We start from the raw sequence: 19,534 nt of genomic DNA, 5'->3' as shown, positions 1-19,534 counted from the left end.
CCTGGTGGTGTAGTAGCTCCATGCAAGTGTTCTGCCTGTCACAGTAGCAGCTAATGAATAATGCAGTGCATTAACTATGGGACAGCACTGTGTGTTTAGCTCTCAGATGTCCCATGGTTACCATGGGAAGTAATTTACCATATAAACTGTGAACATACATTTCAAATTCATATATATATATATATATATACACACACACACACACACACACACACACACACACACACACACACACACACATACACACAGTGCGTATAGAAAATAATCATTAGAATCTATCCCTTTAAATAATCGTATTTTGTTTCTTTGTAGCCTGAAATGAAGACGGACACAGTTTTTGTTTTATCCAGCTGTATTTACTTGCATCTTACAACATCCAAGTGAAAGATAAAACACCCACATGTCAAAAAAAAAAAAAAAAGTAATGAATAAAAAAAAATGTTGAAAAAAATGTTTCTCTGCAGCAGGAACTGGAGCACTTTTAAGGTTAGTAAAAAAATGCATGGGGCAAAATACTGTCAAATTCTTGAAAATGTGTTGCCCTCTGCCAGAAAGTAGTCAATGGGAAGAAAGGTTTACCTTCTGACATGACAGTGACTGAAAGATCACAGAAAAACAGAAAATACTGACATTACTGAGGGGGTGATCCTTTTTCCAACACAGTGATTCTGTTTTTAAAAAACTTTTTTTCTGATATATTGGTGTTATATCTTTCACTTGGAAAATAGAGCTGGATAAAACCAAAACTGTCAGTCTTCATTTCAGGCTGCAAAGGAACAAACTTTGATTGTTTTAAAGGGGAGTGATAAATATATAAATCCAAAATAACCTTATCTATTGTTGTACAATGAATTTTGTCACAGAATAGCAGACATTGACTAGAATGTAGTTTAAACAGTAAGCTGGCATTACACTAGAGGGCATCAGTGCAACAAGAAACACCACTGAATGAACTGTTTTGGGTGGCACCGAACAAAACTGTGAAGAAAACATCTGTTTGTGATTTTTTTAATTTTAAAAAAGCAGTTTCAGTAGATAAATACATAGCTCGAGCTTGTACAACAAACATATTTCTCAATACATCTATAAAACAGTGACAGTAGTTTATTCTAAAATCCTCAAAATAGGTGATAATGGCAACAACACTCACAGTTAGGTTACACATGTACAAAGTCAAGTATGTGTCTCTCAAACACACCTATGCAAGAACCTGGTGTTGGGCCGGAAATGAAATGGAGATGTGGTTTTGTCAGTGATCAAATAATAAGAGATAGGCCTATATTTGTTTTGGAGAATCTTCCAGAGATCATCTAATACCCAAATAAATGGTTTCTTTCACATGAAGCTTCTACAATGAGAGGAAAATGCAAAAAACAAGCAACCAAGTTCATTGAATGAAGTTATTATTTTTTCCAGATGCTCTATACTGAAAACTCGATTAAACATTTAGGTTCTATGCTGTTTCTGTTCGAGCAGTTAAAGGCTGAATGGATGTGAAATCTGACTGTAAACAGCTCATGCTATGCTCTTGAGTGAACTCCAAAATGTTGACAAAAGTTTGTGCCCAGTGATGAGGTACTGCACATTCCCACCTATTTTTAAGCCATTACACACTTCAGGTTCTGCAAACCTGGGCCTGTGCAGTCTGAACTTCATGAAACTTATTGGATTTGTTAAAAAAGCAGGAAAGGTGGGGTATGGTGTCATGTATACTGTTAAAAAATAACAACATGCTGTAAGACGGGTTTTTATACTTACAGTAGAATTGTACTTCGTTACTTGGAATGTGTCCCTTACATAATGTTTCATAAAATAGCTTTTATTTTGAGATTTTAGACAACCAGAAGTCAACATATGATTTCAGCATTTCTGTGTGAAATAGGATTTAGTCAAGAGAAAGTTAATATATTTGGTGAAAGACTATAAAAACAAAATCTTTTCCTTTTGAATAACATGCATCTTTCTTTCAGTGGAGTTAAAATCCAGTGCAGTACAAATAATACTCTAAGCTTGTGAATTTCACTTATATTTAACTAAACAGGTTTGAGCTGAGAACTTATAAGGTTCTCTCTTTCTGTTTTAAGTAAAGCTGAACTGAAGTCGAATGAAAATTGGCTGAAAATACTCATCCTCAGGCCATCCAAGACGTTGATGAGTTTGTTTCTTAATCAGAACAGATCTGGAGAAATGTAGCATTGCATCACTTTGCTCTGTAGTGAATGGGTGCCGTCAGAATAAGAGTCCAAACAAAAAAAAATCACAATAATCCAAACCACGCCAAATTGCATCAAGCCATTTTAACTTTTAATGGAGTGGTGTGGATTATTGTGATGTTTTTATCAGCTGTTTGGTCTCTCATTCTGACGGCACCCATTCACTGCAGAGCATCCATTGGTGTGTAAGTGATGCAATGCTAAATTTCTCCAAATCTGATGAAGAAACAAATTCATCTACATCTTGGATGGCCTCAGGGTGAGTACGTTTTCAGCTAATTTTCACTATTCCTTTAACAACTTTGCATCTCTTGTCATTCTCATTTGTTCATGCAACATTTAATAATTCATGAGTTGTCTGAATGAAAGACACAAACTTTTGCTTCGATTCCTTGTAAGTTAAAATCTTGAGGGGATAAAGAGGTACAATCCATCTTCAAGGTTCATCTGAAAACTGATGTGAAGGAATAACATCAACTCTTCGGCGTGTGTCAGTCATCAGTGCTTTAAAAACAACTCTTGAAGCTCTCTTCTATACAGTATGGAATACATTTTATAAAAAATAGATTTTTGCTTTTTAACAGCGCCCTGAGGGTTGTAATTGTCTGCTAGTATTGACACGATATCCACATTCGTTCCAGGAAGTCTCTCTTTCCGTCTCTTTAGACCCACTGGCAGGAGGCCTGTCCCATTGGGATCAATGGGATTCCACTGCGAGTCTCTTCTGGCGGGCCACACGGTCGAACATCAGCTAGATCACCATCAACTACAAAAAAAAGTGTCAAACCTCCGAAAAATCTGGAGAATATTCTGTTCTTCCACATATGGAAGGCTGGAGGCTCTGGGTTTTAGGAAAGAGCTGTGGTGAAGGTAGCAGCTTATTGGATTTTCTGAACCGAGTCCAAGCTCTCCTGGCTCTTCTGGACCCAATCCCAGCTTTCATCGCTGTCCTTCCTGTTCTTTTCGGCCTCTATGATCTCTCTGTAATGCCTCCTGAAGAATCCCATCTGCAAAACACAAAAATAATTGCTTTGTTGGCAGTGGACAGATGTAGAGACGCTCACTGACAATATTACACTCCCTTTCCCAATCACGTGTTACCTTACTGCTACAAAATACATTACCGCTCAAAAGCTTTGGGGTCAGAAATATATATATATTTAAGAATTTAATTTCTATATTTTGTAATGAATGCATTAAACTGATCAAAGGTGACAGTAAAGACATTTATAAAGATATAAGATTATTTTAAACTTTCTATTCATGCAATAATCCTGAAAAAAAGTGAGTTTCCACAAAATTTTGAAGCAGCACAAATGTTTTCAACATTGTTAAAAGCAAACCAGCATATTATTCTGATTTCTGAAGATCATGTGACACTGAAGACTGGAGAAATAATGCTAAAAATTCAGCTTTGCATTACAGAAATAAAATACATTTTAAAATACATTAAGATAGAAAACATTTACTTTAAGTTGCAATAATTTTACTGATTTATTTACCTGCTCTTAGATGTATAGGTATGAAAACATCAAGTCAATCACATTAAAATCAGTCTATAAGAAATGCAGTGCGTTTTTGGTGCCTTGACCCATCACAAGGTTTCATGATGATTGACATTCAAACTGCATTAGAAATGCTTTATCGTATCATATAGGTATCCAAATATATCTAAATTTACATTACTAAAGATATTAGGTATATCTGATGCCAGGAGTTATAATACCACTTCATAAAAAAATGAAATGTTAAGTTAAGATGGTGCTTTTTAGTGTAGCGAAAACACTGGCTCTTGAGTTTTAGTGTTTCGCAGAAGAGAGAGAGAGAGTCACACAGATTCGGAGCGACACAGTGAGTAAATGATGTCATTTTTGGGTGATTTTCTCCCTTTGTGTAGTTGGAGCCAATGGAGAGGGTGGGATGGGGCGACACTACTGTAAAGAAGAGCGTCAGCGCAGGAAATGAGCTGTTCCTCTTCCTGTGACTCGACAGGTTTGTCTTTGTTTGAATGCGGTTTATTGATTCAGACCCCAGCTCTCTCCAGACATTTCCTGACGCTGGAGTAGCTGGACATGTGCAGCTCTTGTTGAGGAGGTTTATTTTAGCAGATTTGGGGGGGGGGGGGGGGTATCCCTACACCAACATTCCAGGATTTGCTCTAGTATTCCCTCTAGAAAGTAATGGAGTGGAAAAGAAAAAGAAGCCTTTAAATCTGTTCAGTGCACTTTTATGTGTACGTGTAAATTATAGTCAGCGCTGTGTTTTGTTACTTTACGATCGCTCTAAAACTCTCTATTGACCCCTCAGGCTAAGAAAAACAACAGTAGTGTGTGAAAGAGGGACATGTGACCCTCTTAAAGTCTAGTTGAGGGAATATCTTTATAAACTGACACACATCCGCTTCACTGTGCCTTTTTTTGACTGAGGGTATTAAAAGCAGCCTGATGCTAATTTAACTGTAACGGGACGCTGCACATGAGCAGGTGCTTCTGCGATGACCTGACGGGTCACATTCTCCGCTCACATCGACTTTGCAAGAGCTGAACTGCTCCTCAACAGGAACCGTCTCGGTGTCTCGTGATTCGTACTGGGTCTCACGTGAAAAGACAAAAAAGTGCTTGATCATGAATATTAATTAGATGTCATATAGCAGATAATTGTGTAATTACAGTTTACCAGATTCAGTTATATGCTGAAGTGAGTGCTGAGGAGAGCTTTTTTCCCATATCATATAATACTGATGTTTAAGCAAATTTAAATATGTCATTAATGTGGAAGGAAATGCTTTCCACATGCATGTTAGACCTCAAGAATCAATGTAAAAACCTACACTCCACAGAGCAGCTACATTTAATTACATCTTAATTTCCCCCTAATTCTGTTTTATTTTTACTGGATTCTGTAATTTATGATTTAAAACAAATTTATCATCTGAAATAAATTAATTAAACTTTTATTTTTTTTCCAAGAAATCATTTACAAATTTAGCAACTGAAAATATATCAATAAAATTACAACAAACCATTGCATTTTTTTTTTTTTTTTTGGTCAAATATGGTGTTTTGCGCAACTGATATTTAAATATATACAATATATATATATATATATATATATATATATATATATATATATATACACACACGCGCGCACACATACACACACATGCACACAAGATATCTAAAAATATCTTGGTTATGAGATAATCCTTAAAATAATAATTATTCTCAAAGTAACAAAAATGCTATAATAATAATAATAATTATTATTACTACTACTACTACTTTACTGATATTATACAGTGAGGAAATTATGGCAGAAATATATGAATATTTTATAATAAAATGCACTTTTAAAATTAACAATAATATTGTTATTATTTCTTTGAAAAGTAAATTTTATTACACAGCAGTAGTATGTTTCTGTCATCGCTTCTATCATAAATATATATTAAAAACATACTCAAAAATTATTCTTTCTAGATGCTTCTGCTTGTTTTATAATATGTGAACGGCTCCTATTTTTTCTTTGTATAGTGACCGAAACCTTCTAAATATAATGATTATTTTTGGTGTTATAACGGTTGCTGCGTTCTTGCCAACCCTAAATCTAATCCTAACTTACTCCTAGGCTAATACAAATGTTGTTCAAGCCCAAAATCCAGAAGGCTGCTCAAGGAACGGACAAGGATGTTGATGGAGGAACGTGTGTGAGTCTGAAGCGCTACCTTCCAGAGCAGCACGGCCAGCAGCAGGAAGAGGAGGATTCCCACGAGGAGGCTGATGGCGATGATCCATCCCACCACGTAACCCCTGGGCTCCTGACTGTGAAGAGCCTCGAACACCAGCTGCAGGACGACACAGAGAGACTGAACATACACACTAGAGATCCTCACAAAGAGCAGACATTACAGACTATATGAATCACCGTGTCATTTCCTGAATTGTCTCATGTCTGTGCTGAGTCTACAACATATTGGGCGTTGACTCAATCAAAAGGAAATGAGACGTCATTTTTAAAGTCAACAAATCAATCAAACGCTCGTCTGTGAAGGTTTTCGTGAATCCAGATCATCGCAGAATGCCAGGAAGAGTTTATTTGTTAATAGTTGGACGGCATTATATCATGTGTCCCTGGAGCACAAAAACAGTCTGAAATATCTGGGGTATATTTGTAGCAATAGCCAAAAAAAAAACATTGTATGGGTCACAATTATCGATTTTTCTTTAATGCCAAAAATCATTAGGATATTAAGTAAAGATCATGTTCCATGAAGATATTTTGTACATTTCCTACGGTAAATATATATAAAAGCTTAACTTTTTATTAAAAAAATGCATTGCTAAAAATTAATTTGGACAACTTTAAAGGTGATTTTCTCAATATTTAGATTTTATTGCACTTCCAGATTTTCAAGTAGTTGTATCTCGGCAAAATATTGTCCTCCTAACAAACTATACATCAATTGAAAGCTTATTTATTCAGAAAAAATAACCTGGTCTGGTTTAAAAGAATGGCTATTTTTGAATGAACTTTCTCTATTTTAATACTGTACATACACACAGTTTTATGCACGATATGTGTTATATGGCATATGTGCTTGCTGACCCTTAAATGTGGAAGAATTTCACCTCTGAAACCATAATGTACTGCCACAAAAACAGCAAATAGTTCCCTCAATGGATCTGGATGTAAATGTTGCATGAAATGCTAGCAGAAAATCCCAGTCTGGAGCGAGATGCCGGACCAGATAAATCTCGCTTCAGCTTCTGGCCACAATTTCACTCCTTGAATATGAGGGCCAACATAATAAAATAAAATAAAATAAAATAAAAAAACCTGCCATTTGCAGCCTCCAGTCAAGTAAAATCACAAACAGAAAAACAGAATATCAATGTCAGTTGTGACTTTGCAACAGTAATGAGATAAAAATAAGACTTTTGACAAAGTTTAGAAGTGATCTTAACACAGCCAAAATACCAGTATTATTAGTATTATATTATAAGATTTTTTTTATTTTTGTTAAATACTTTTATTTTCATTAGTATTTAATTTTTTTAACTATGTAATTTTTTTTAAAAAAATTTAGTTTTATATATTTTAGTGCATAAACCGAAACTTATTTTATTTGTATTTATTTTTTTAATTTATAGAATTTTATAATAGTTTTAGTTTGAGTTACAAATAAAAACAATGCAATATACAAAAACGACAACTCAAAAAATTAATCATGACTTTAAATATTTTTCACCAAGTTATTTTAATATCAATTGATCTGAGTTATATTCTCTTACTGTATGAAAACTATTAGCCTCATTTATGTACAGCATATTTTTTTATTGCCATTCAGGAACATCTGAGGTGAAGTCGATAGTTAAACAAATCAAATCCTAAGCTATAAAACCCTTCGGGATAGACACTTTTATATGGATCGGACTTATTTTTATCCTTGCTAAACAATGGAAACTAAAGTGTAAGGTATAAATATTGCACTAAATATATCTCAAGCATTTGTTGAGTTCAGCTGACTAAATTAATGATACAGCAGCAGTATATAAAGGTTTAATGCTGTCATTTCCAATTAGTTCTGGTGGCTGTGAACATGACAGAAATGTTACATTTGAAACACGCTACAAGACTGTGCAGTATTTATTCTTATACGCTGGCAATGCAATTTGTAAATGAGAGTTGCATGTCCACCCTTTGCCCCAGCGGGCGTCGTGTGTGACTTAATAAAGGATTGCTTTGGGACCAATGCATTTCCTAAGTGCTGAGGGCAGAAGGGGGCACAGACACTTTTAACAGCCCTATTAGGAATTGGCCTTTATGCTACAAATAGGAGGCTGAAATTGGGTCAGAAGGCCAATCAGCTGAAAGCAGATGCCATGGCACCAGACACCGAAACACAGTCCCATATTCCTCCAATCAATCGGCACGCCGAGGTCTGCAGTATTAGGGGTGACTGCTCTCGAGCACAGCTGTAGAGTAAAAAAAAAAGCCCCCTGCACGCACACGAACTGCAAACCTGAGCCAGATCTCAGCAGCAACTGATTACTTTCAAAGACATTAATGCTTGACTGTAGTGTTGTCACGGTACCAAAGTTTCGGTATTCGATACCGATACCAGTGAAAATCCACGGTTCTCGAGTACCAATTTCGGTACCAAAGCAAAACACAAAAATATGCTAATTAAAATAAATGGTATTGTAAATAAGTATAAAGAATGGCATTGGTTTTATTTTTTACGTTTTTCTACAAGTAATATAATTATGAAAAACAGTAAACAAGTTTCGCCCAAATTTAATTTGTCTTTTAGTTAATGCAATTTTAAACATTTAATTTTTTTGGTAAATAAAGGGGATTTGCTATTAAAATTAAAACATGGAAGACATATTGTGTGATTTACATCTTTAAAAAATTAAGTTTATAATTTTTTTCAAGAGTAGTAGCAGTATCACAAACATTTTACTAAATAATAGTAATATTTCTAGCACAACGCCTTTATGTAAAAATGAACTTTTATTTTGACGCGCTACTTTTATTTTGACACTGGTTTTACTCAAATGAAACAGTAATATGCTTGTGAAGTGACTCAGATAAGGTTTATGTTTTTATGTTGTTTATGTATTTATGTCCTCGTTGAGATGGCAGATGCTGAAATTACTGCAAGCGTCACGTGCATCAGTCTCTGTAGTAAACAAAGCATTCATTCATTCACACAGAGACGTGCAGAACATCCAGGATTCAGATTTTTTGCACTTTACATTTACTGGTCTATATGGAGATTTGATTTGATAAATTTATGCTAACTTTGACAAATTCCGTGACTGTCCATATTAGTAAATTACATTTTCATGACTGGATTTTGAGATTCTGTCTGCGTTTTCTGCTTCGCGGAAATCATAGCGCTGTATGCATCAAGAACCAGGTCGACCAACCGTACTTAAAGAAACCTGCTACCGTCACATTTTAATTTCATTAAGAAGTACCAGGTCTTTTGAAAACACTGCTTGACTGTTGGATTGGATTATTCATCCGTTTGATGACTTACAGAAGTGTCCTCTGGAAGGCCGGTCGAGACCTCCACGGCCCTGTCGTCCAGCAGGACGTGACCTCGTGTCACAAACTGGATCACAGAGGAGCTGTCCTGCAAACACACACCGAGACAGATCAGGGTTATTATACTTAAAACTAAAATTTAAACCAAAACTGAAATTAAAACCATAAAAAAAAAAAAATAAAATAATAATAATATATATATTTACTTGACATAAAATGAATCATTAACTAAAATAAAATAAAATACCGTATAGAATATAGCTAGCTACCAAGGTAACATTTCTCATTTTATTTTAGCTAATTAATTTAATGTACTAAAACTTAAATAACAATGAATGGAAACTATAAAACTACAATAATTTACAAAAACACACAACAAAATTACTAGAACTTACACTTAAATGAAAACAGAAAAAATAAATATTAAAAACTCTAATACTATGTAATTGATAATAAAAAAGCTCTGAGACAGACACGTTTAAACAAATTAAACAGTGTTATTTTAGTATTATTTATATACTATTATAGTATTTATTAATATGCTATAATTGTATTTTAGTTTTAATTTTAGTGATTTTTTAAGTGCTTTTGTAACTTAAAAAATAGTCATTGTTTATTTTTATTTAAGAAATTTTTGTACTTTAATGTATTTCAGTTTGGGCAACATTTCTATTTTGTAAGTGTTATAGCTTCAATTTCAGTTTTTAGATTTTGTTTAGGTTTATCATCTAATATTTTATTTATTTCAGCTTTATTTTATAGCTTTATTTAATATATTTAACTAACAACAACAGCATTGGATGTAAATTAGACACTGCTCATGAGTTTCCATTACTATTGAGTGGCATTTTATGACAAAATATTTGTTGCTAAATATCTTGTTAAAATTGTTGTTTATCACTTTTTGCTTAGGTCATATAAATAAGGCTGTTTTATGTTTGTTTGTTTTATTAGTTACATTAAGTGTAAATTCATATGTCGAATTATGACTGATCCGTCACACTAAATGAGATCTTCATGGGTTTCGTGCCTGATAAATTATTTATAATAAGATACATTGCTGCTTAATTGGTCTCAATGTATTTCATCAGCTTCTTTTTGTCAGTAGCTTGTCATTTAGCCAGCTACTTTTTATCTATCTTAAGGTTACCAGTTTACATTTACTGCTGAAAATTTGCATAGGGCTGGTAATTAAGTTAGCTAATTAGTTTTAGCTATAACTAATGCTTGTTGCCTCAATTCTACAAGTCTTAATTACACACTCTGTTGACTTGCATTGACATTACATTAACTTTTTAATTAATTGAAGCAATAACTCACCCTCTGTAGTATTTCAGTGTTCAGTAGCATTTGCACATCTATACTCGTGGCTTCTTCTTTAGCCTGAGAGCTCAGACTGCAGGAAATAGTTAGACACGCTCTGCCAGGCCGGTCACAGTCCTGTTGACACAGGATACCATCAAAGATTCACCCGTTCAGCACAAAAACTGATGTGAAATTAGGGTTTTCATGAGTGCTTCATGGGGCATTAAATGCTGGGATCCACTGCTCTAATGTATATGCACTGACAAAAAATTTGTTACAAAAAGCATTAAAGATGTGACCCTGGAGATGAATTTCTTAGCAATGCATATTACTAATCAAAAATTAAGTTGTGATATATTTACGGTAGGAAATTTACAAATTTAACTTAATATCCTAATGATTTTTGGCATAAAAGAAAATTTGATAATTTTAACCCATACAAGGTTTTTTTGGCTATGCCAAAAATATACCCCAGTGACTTAAGACTGCTTTTGTGCTCCAGGGTCACAAATATGGCTTATTTCCAAGTGCCAAATGCATTTGGATGCCATTTCTTCTCTGAACTATATGCACAAAAAGTCCTTTGTCATACCAGAACTTTTCTGCCAGATTTGGTGAAGAAAGCAAAAATGGTGTGGAAGATGCTCTCCTTGTCCTGAGGGACTGTGCAGGGTTTGGGGTTTCTTTGCCACGTGCAGTTCCCTCGACCGTCTGATACCTGCAGACAAACAGAAAGTACGAAAATTAGCAAATCTCACAGTTCCCTCACAGCAAAATTATTATATATTCTCTGTTTTCATTGTAATTTCAGTTAAAGTTTTAAACATTTTTTTTGCATGTCTATATAGTTTTTATACATATATATATATATATATATTAGTGCTGTCAAAATTAGCGCGTTAACGCATTCGATTAATTTGAAATATTTAACGCGTTAAAAAAAAATAACGCAATTAACGCGGTTGCAGTTTTTTTTTATTTCCAGTTGTGGCCTATGTGTGTTCAACGTGCAAAGAAATATGGATAAGACCAAGGAAGGACTTTTAGACGGAAAGTTTCAAACTCTGCCGGATTACTCTTCAGTCTGCCACAAGAAACAGCAACATTAAAATCATGAACTCAAATGTCATTGTTTAAAAAAAAAAAAACAATGACTGTAACAGTGCGTAAATCAGACCTTTCTGTAACGCTGACGTTAATAAGCTTAAACGAAATAATGAAATAATTGTGTAGCGGAGTATTTTTTGTACACAGTGCCGCGAACTGTCAATCACTCCTGTGCGCGTGCATCACTGTCCTCCTCGCAGCTGCAGCAACTTGCGCTCTCTCTCTTCATCAAGCTTTAAAACAAAAAGGGGACAAAAAGATCATATTGTCTTTGTGCATAGGCTATAGATTAATTAGATAAATGAATATCTAAATTTGTGCCTTGCCGTCTACGGTATTTTTTTAGAACTTAGAAAAAAGATGCTGCAGCCAATGAGCAGCCAGCGGGGGCTGCAGGACGACTCAACCTCCACAGACAGTTTTTAATGTTTATCAGACAATAAATACTCAAGATTTTGCTTTAGTATAACTCACAACGAGTTTCACACACCTTCTCCGGCCACGTTGAGTTGTTGACACTTAACAGTGGGAAAAGCGACACACGCGCTATTCACTTGTATAACTTAAGGGTGAATGGGTAATGTAGTTTCTGCTCTGGGTGGGATGAATTAGGAAGCTCGCATTGTGAAGGGCGCTCTGAAAATCGGCAGTGCAGGTAAAAGATTAAAACCTCTATTAAAACAGATGTCCAAATGAGCGTACCGGTACGCTACAAGCACGTTCTGGGCGCACGGAGAGGTGGCGGTACGCTCAAGAGCTATATTTGGAAGTGGCGGTACTGAGTACAGGTGCGTACTGGCCCACTTAAAGCACTGGCAATGACTATACTTTGGAATTTTTTTGCAGTCCACTTAGAATTCAACATGGAAATCATTTTTGTTTTTTATTGGCATTGATTGTTTTGAAATTCAAATGGTACTTACATGCCTGTGTTTTTATTTCTGTAATAAATATGGCTTTCAAGCCAACAGTTAATTTGGAGGATATTGATGGTTTATTGCAGGTATGTTGTTTACATGAGAAAATCTGTTACAAGTTAAACAAAAATTCCAATAAACAATCATATTTTGAATTTAAATAGTTTCTTTGTCTTGAGTTTACATTAATTATTTACATTTACATATCCAAAAAGTTTCAGTCTTTTAATTGCGATTAATCGCGATTAATCGCGATTAATTTTAAAAAATTGTGCGATTAATTAGTTAATTTTTTTTAATCGATTGACAGCACTAATATATATATATATATATTCTTTAAATTGTATTTTTAGTTATTTTGGTAACACTTTAGAATAAGGTTCCATTAGTTAATGTTAGTTAACTACTTTCGTTAACATGAACTAAGCAAGAACAATCCTTCTACAGCATTTATAAATCTTAGTTCATGTTAATTTCAACATTTACTAATGAATTATTTAAATCAAAAGTTGTGCTTGTTAACATTAATTAATGCACTGTGAATTACCATGAACTAACAATGAATAACTGTATTTTCATTAACTAACATTAACGAAGATGAATACGTACAGTAATAAATGTATTATTCATTGTTTGTTCATGTTAATTAATACATTAACTAACATTAACTAATGGAACCTTATTCTAAAGTGTTACCGTTATTTTTGTACAATTAAATCAAAATGAGAATGTTGCCTTCTTTTTTGAATTGGAGAAATTATGCTAATCAGTTTCAGTAACTAAAATTATTACTTATTCCATGTCAGTATTCTTTATTTTTAACAACAGCTGCTTAAGTTGATAAGACGATTAACAATCACATGCAAAGAGAGGGAAATCTGATTTTCCCAGCATACTTTGATACAGACTGTATAATGGAATAAATCTTGACATGAAGTGTTGAAGTTATTCAAATCTACTTACATTTTTAACCAGCAATGCTTTTGATTATGATTCAGTTTGAATTAATGACTCAATTTCAAAATGTTTCACTAAAAACATTGAGTGCTGGATCACTGGAAGGCGAGATGCTCACAGACATGATCATTTATCCAGTGAGCTCAGACCTGCTAAGCAATTCGGATAACGAAAGGAAGTTCTTTCCCAGTGGGACTTGGGAAGCCTTTCTCTGACAGCATGTCCCATCTGGAGTGATTTAATGTCTCGCTGCCCCTTCCACCCCTCTGCCCCCGGGGAACACTTCACCTCTTCCTTAAACCAGCATCCTTTTCAGTCAGACCTCCGTAGAGGAAAGCATCTGAAGGCCCCACATTGTCTTCTCTCAAGTCAAGGGAAGGATCTCTGCCTGTTTCACACAGGTTTTACGAGCCAACAGTGCTACAGTACCGTTTCAAAATCTAGTGACTTGCTTCACTAGACAGTGTTTTAAAAAATATAAAACCAAGGCTCACTGAAAAAACATTATGTAACGTTTTTTCTTGAACATTTTTCAATGCTTTCATGTGAAAATGTATCTGTCAGTGTAAGTGTAATGCTGTACCAGGTGAGCTACTAAGCAAGTTTACTATGTCATAAAAACCATAAATGGTGCTGGTAGTGTGATGCAAACCTCTGAATGTATTAGTTTATAAATCATACTCTACAGTAAAAGTGTTTTGAGGTGGTACAACCATACAAAAAAAGTATTTGATAATCGATAATCTGCACCTGTATTCATTATTTGTGTAAAAAGGAATGAAAGTAGTTGGTGTTTTATTGCCACTAGTGTTTATTTCAGCTGGAGACTGCATTGAATTCTATAAGTATTTGATGTTTTTTGTAGTTTCGCTAAAACTTTAGGTACATGTAGATGGGTGTCTTCCAAAATAGATTTTGCGCTGTTCAGTTCCAGACAGTAAGCATTAAAATATACAAGTATGTGCATGCAAACATTAGCTATATCTCATTTGATTTTTGGGGAATTGCAATGCAATCAGTGAGTGTCAATTTGATGGTGGGCACAAAATTTGTACAGTCTTTCCAATACACATTTATGTGTTGAAACGTTGCATGCACATTCATGATCCTAAATGAGAAAATGTCACCAAATTTCAAAAAGACATCCATAGTTTAACCAGTTTTTCAAACTGTTTAAATGTTGGTCGAATTGACACGAACACGAAACAAGTAATTGTTGAAGTATTGCTGGAAGGCAGCTCACTAGGTTTTCTAACCAAGCTGATGTCATGTAACATGTATCTCACACGCATCGAGGAACCAGCCCAAGCTGTTTCTGTAAAAACGCCCCATATGTTTTCAGTCATGTGAGGAGAGGAATTCCTCCACGTGTGCTTTTTTAATTAGGCCGAGTGTTTATTCTGTCCATGTGGGCGCCTGGGAACGTCTGCTCCTCCTTGAGTCGAGTTACCCGGCATTGCCACTGTGCTACAGGTTAGTCAGGGTGAACAGAAGCTTTTCCCCAAGTGTCCCATTCCATCCTTTCGTGCAAACCCGTTAATCCTCTCATAAGTGATTCCATATGGGACGAACAGGGTGGGATACAAACCTCCCCTGTCTCCCCCCATTCACAGGAAACAGGTTGATCCCTGGCCTGATCTAGCAATACGGCCAATGCAAGGGTTAAATCAACACCGTATGCAGTGAATGTCTGCCCTCTGTATAAGCTTATTGTGAGGAACTATCTGCAGCAGCTCCATAAACCCCGTCTCTCACCTCTGAATTACCTATAAGCCTATAAGAGCTTGTTGACATCTCTAAATCATGTCTAATCAACACGCTGCCCTCGTTTCTATTGATACAATACAGATAAAGCCTAGCGCTGTATATTTAGCTTCAAAACATGCAACAGTTGTGGCATTTATAAAGTATTTTAAATAATGTAACCTTAAGTAGAATCAATGTTTTAAAGGTAACATAAGTAAGACAAAACTGACAATGGACTAGAGAATCAATGAATGTTAAAATGCATGCTATATAGGTATAAAGTGAAGCCTTACATTTTTAATAATGCACCAACCTAGCATCAATTATTCCACTTATAAAATGATTATCAAGACAATGCTTGCATAAAGTATGCACTTACTCTGACAATTAACCCTCAGCAAGCCTGCGGCACCATTTCGAATGTAGCAAAATTAGATATGTTAGGAATAATTGAAGACAGGGCCATGCAATTATTGTAAACCAAAGCACTGTAAGGTTGCAATGCAGCTATGATGCAATTTGTGGTAATTGTCATTAATTCAAGCAGCTTGGTTCACAGTAAATGTCACATTAAAGTTTGCATTTGGCAACACAACATGGGCTAACAGTCTAATGAGAAGCGGTAATAAACCTCCCATTGTCAACAAAACAGAAGCCAAAATAAAGCTTGATGTTTGAATGTTTTAAATTGAAGAAATTAAGACGGTCACAAATATGAATGTACACAAAAACCAACAGTTTCGGTGTAATGCAAAAATACACACAATAAGGTCAGAGAAACCACTTACAACTCAAACAAGTGCGATGAGAATAAACAGCGACATATCTGATGTGAGGGAAAACAATGCGCATGAAGTTGAGCTGAATAAACAAGCGCATGAGTGGCAGGAACTCACTTGTGTGTCAATGATATGGAACATATCTGCTCCGTTACCAGCCATGCGGTTGGGTATCCTGATGTTTACCGTGGAGCCTGGAAGTCTGCTGGGCCCATTGTTTATCACCTACACAAACAACGTGAGGGAAATGGATCAATGCTGGGATTTACGCTCAGCACAACAACTAACAACTCAGAGAGCAAACACTACACTTCATATACAGTACATTCAAAGCACATTATAATACAGTTTGGTTCTGGATTGGTCAAATGTGGATCAGTATTTACTTGTTTATCACTGTAAAGCTGCTTTGAAACTGAATTGTATAAAGTGCTATATAAATAAAGGAATCTTGACATTGAGTTATTAAAAATATATGTAACACAGGTGAAGCCTTTCAATAATGCAGTAATAAACCATTTTCAATAATATTACAGTCCAGTGCCAATTATTCACTACTTGTTTACATCAAGACATCTCCCAAGTTTTTTTGTCTTTAAAACAATTCCTAAAAAAGTATTTACTTATGCCCCAAATTAGGCAACAAGCCTGTAGTACTCTATAATTTAGAGCAGGGGTATTATGGTATAATCAAAATAAAATATATAAAAGAACTTAAACTTATTTTATTTTATTTTATTTAGTCCTCAATTTCATTCATTTTAACTTAAAGTGCTAAAATAACTAAAACTTAAATAAAAATGAATAAACCTATGTAAACACACTGAAAAAAAACCCTAATTAAAATAAATAAATAAATAAAACAGAAAATACATAAATAAAAACAAATTCATATTATTAATAAAAACTATATAAGTATAACAATAATACTAAAACAGCACTGGTGCCAAGGTAATAAAATACTAAAATTACAGAAATGTACAACAAATTAAAATAAATAAATAAATAAATAAAACCAAAAATAAATAAAAAAAAAAAAAATCATATTATTAATAAAAACTATATAAGTATAACAAATATATTAAAACAGCACTGGTGCCAAGGTAATAAAATACTAAAATTACAGAAATGTACAACAAATTAAAATAAATAAATAAATAAATAAATAAATAAAACACTTTGGAAATGAATGATCACAGCCTGTGAATAAGGTCCATTTTACCAAGTAATTGATCCCTTGATATTGCCAGTGCTCATAAACAAACAAACAAATAAATCAATCAATAAAAAAAAAATAATGCACCTTGTAACTAACTGTACATACTTACAGATTCTGCAATAAAGTATACTGGAAATACTCCATATGCATGTATTCTACCTGAAAGGTGAAGTTGAGCGGCTGAAAGCTGCACTCCATGTCGTCCAGCTGAACAAAGTGCGATCGCTCCACTGAGTTTCCATACACAAATGATGTAGGGGAGACCACACTGCAGAAACAGACTCACAGTTAATATTGGTCTGTCTCTCACTTAACGGGATTCATTTGATGGTATCCTTGTGTACATGTGCTGCTGTCAGAATTATTTTATTTTAGTAACACACTCTTGGAAACTAGTCCGTGCCAGGAGAGTGTTGCATATTTTTGTCTAAATGTACTGAATACAGTCTTTATATTCATATACTGATTACAGAAACCTTCTAATACATATGAAGTCAACTTGTTAAATGACATAAAACAGACTTTGATCTGATTTGATGTCCAACACCTGGAGATCATGTTTATATATTAAAGTGTAATCTCTGGTGCGCTCATGTAAAACATTACAGGGAGCACTTTCTCATTATCAGGCTGTACATCTGGCTATAGAACATGTTGTGTATTTAAGCCTCATTCATCTGTGAAACAAGTGAGCCTGTGACTTTCAAATACTCCAGCGCAGCAAAGAAACGCATGCCAGAAAAGAAATGTGCACATTAGAGGTGTATACTGAGCCGGCCACAGATGTCTCTGCTGTTATCAGACGTCTGGAAGCATAATGGGCTACAAAGCTGTTACAGGAATACAGTAGTTCACAAAAAATGAATATAATGTAAGATAAGGAACCAAGTTCACACTGGTCTTATGCATTCAAAGAAAGTGCAAAAACCAGTCTTAAGTGTCAATTCTTCGAAATTGATTTATGCATCATAGTTAAATAAATAAGGTTTCCGTTGATATATGGTTTATTAGGAACGGACACTATTTGGCCAAGATACAACTATTTAAAAAATCTGGAATCTGAGGGTGCAAACATTAATTATTAGCAATGCATATAATAATCAAAAATTAAGTTTTGATATATTTACGCTAGGGAATTTACAAAACATCTTCATGGAACATGATCTTTATTTAATATCCTAATGATTTTTGGCATAAAAGAAAAATCGATAATTTTGACCCATACAATGTTTTTTTGACTATTGCTACAAATATACCCCAGAGACTTCAGACTGCTTTTGTGCTCCAGGGACACATATGTATAGTGCACAGGTAATAGAGACACAGGTTTTGTAGTTTGACAACATTCAATTCACAGGTTTTGAACAACATGAGAGTGAATAAATAACGATACATTTTAGGTTTGACACTCTTACCCTGTGATTGCTGTGTCCACCTCATGTACCAGCGGTATGGACAACTCCAATGTGTTATCGTGAAGTGTGCTATCATGTTCTGGATTGGCACTAAGAAAATAAAGAATACAAATATTAATAAATAATAGCAACAAAAAAAGTCATTTGTTTATTAGAAAATGAAGGTTTTCAAATAATAATATATAAAACATATAAATTATTGAGCAAGGATGCATTAAATTGATCAAAAGTGACAGTAAAGAGTTTATAATAGTATAAATAATTAATAATTAATTACAACAAATAAGCACCAAATCATCATATTAGAATGATTTCTGAAGGATCATGTGACACTGTAGACTGGAGTAATGATGCTGACAATTTAGCTCTGCATCACAGGAATAAATGACCTTTTAATATATAGTCATATAGAAAACAATTATTTGAAATTGTAATAATATTTCACAATATTACTGTTTTTTTTTCCAGCCCTGGTGAGCAAAAGACACTTCCAAAAACATTTTAAAATGTTACTGACCCCACACGTTTGTATTGTATTGTACAATGTGTTTTTAGCATGGTTGTAGGTACAGTGAAATGTATTAAGTTTCTACTGTAAGATGGCCAAAAGTGCATTATTAGGTCCCCAGCATCGCAATGTTAGGACCCTACTGGAATTGCTTTGTTTATTATTATTATAAAACTGATCAAACTTTGCAAACATGCCAGAAGTGGTGAAAATGTATGTCCAATATAGGTTTCAGAATTAGGCATGGCAAAATGGCTAGATAGCGCCACCTGTACACTTTCAAAAAAGTGCCCCTCAAGCTACGTTTCACGT

At 34.4% G+C, this 19,534-nt stretch overlaps 1 protein-coding gene across 1 annotated transcript in view; it reads right to left on the bottom strand.

Moving 5' to 3' along the window:
* Nucleotides 1-994: 994 nt before the first annotated feature.
* The window catches only part of itga9 (integrin, alpha 9), a 91,306-nt gene continuing 72,766 nt past the window's right edge, over nucleotides 995-19,534 (bottom strand). The window contains exons 21-28 of the mRNA XM_052612465.1: nucleotides 18,715-18,804; nucleotides 17,459-17,567; nucleotides 16,198-16,305; nucleotides 11,167-11,292; nucleotides 10,590-10,709; nucleotides 9,262-9,357; nucleotides 5,938-6,057; nucleotides 995-3,220 (exon numbers count right to left, since the gene is read on the bottom strand). Of these exons, the coding sequence (XP_052468425.1) occupies nucleotides 3,092-3,220; nucleotides 5,938-6,057; nucleotides 9,262-9,357; nucleotides 10,590-10,709; nucleotides 11,167-11,292; nucleotides 16,198-16,305; nucleotides 17,459-17,567; nucleotides 18,715-18,804 (898 nt within the window). The 3' untranslated portion in view covers nucleotides 995-3,091. The remainder of the gene's footprint in view (nucleotides 3,221-5,937; nucleotides 6,058-9,261; nucleotides 9,358-10,589; nucleotides 10,710-11,166; nucleotides 11,293-16,197; nucleotides 16,306-17,458; nucleotides 17,568-18,714; nucleotides 18,805-19,534) is intronic.

The sequence above is a fragment of the Carassius gibelio genome, chromosome A13 (assembly GCF_023724105.1).
Source record: "Carassius gibelio isolate Cgi1373 ecotype wild population from Czech Republic chromosome A13, carGib1.2-hapl.c, whole genome shotgun sequence".
Lineage (NCBI taxonomy): Eukaryota > Metazoa > Chordata > Actinopteri > Cypriniformes > Cyprinidae > Carassius > Carassius gibelio.
Note: the sequence above shows the minus strand (reverse complement) of the source record. Positions and strands in the feature narration are given on the sequence as shown.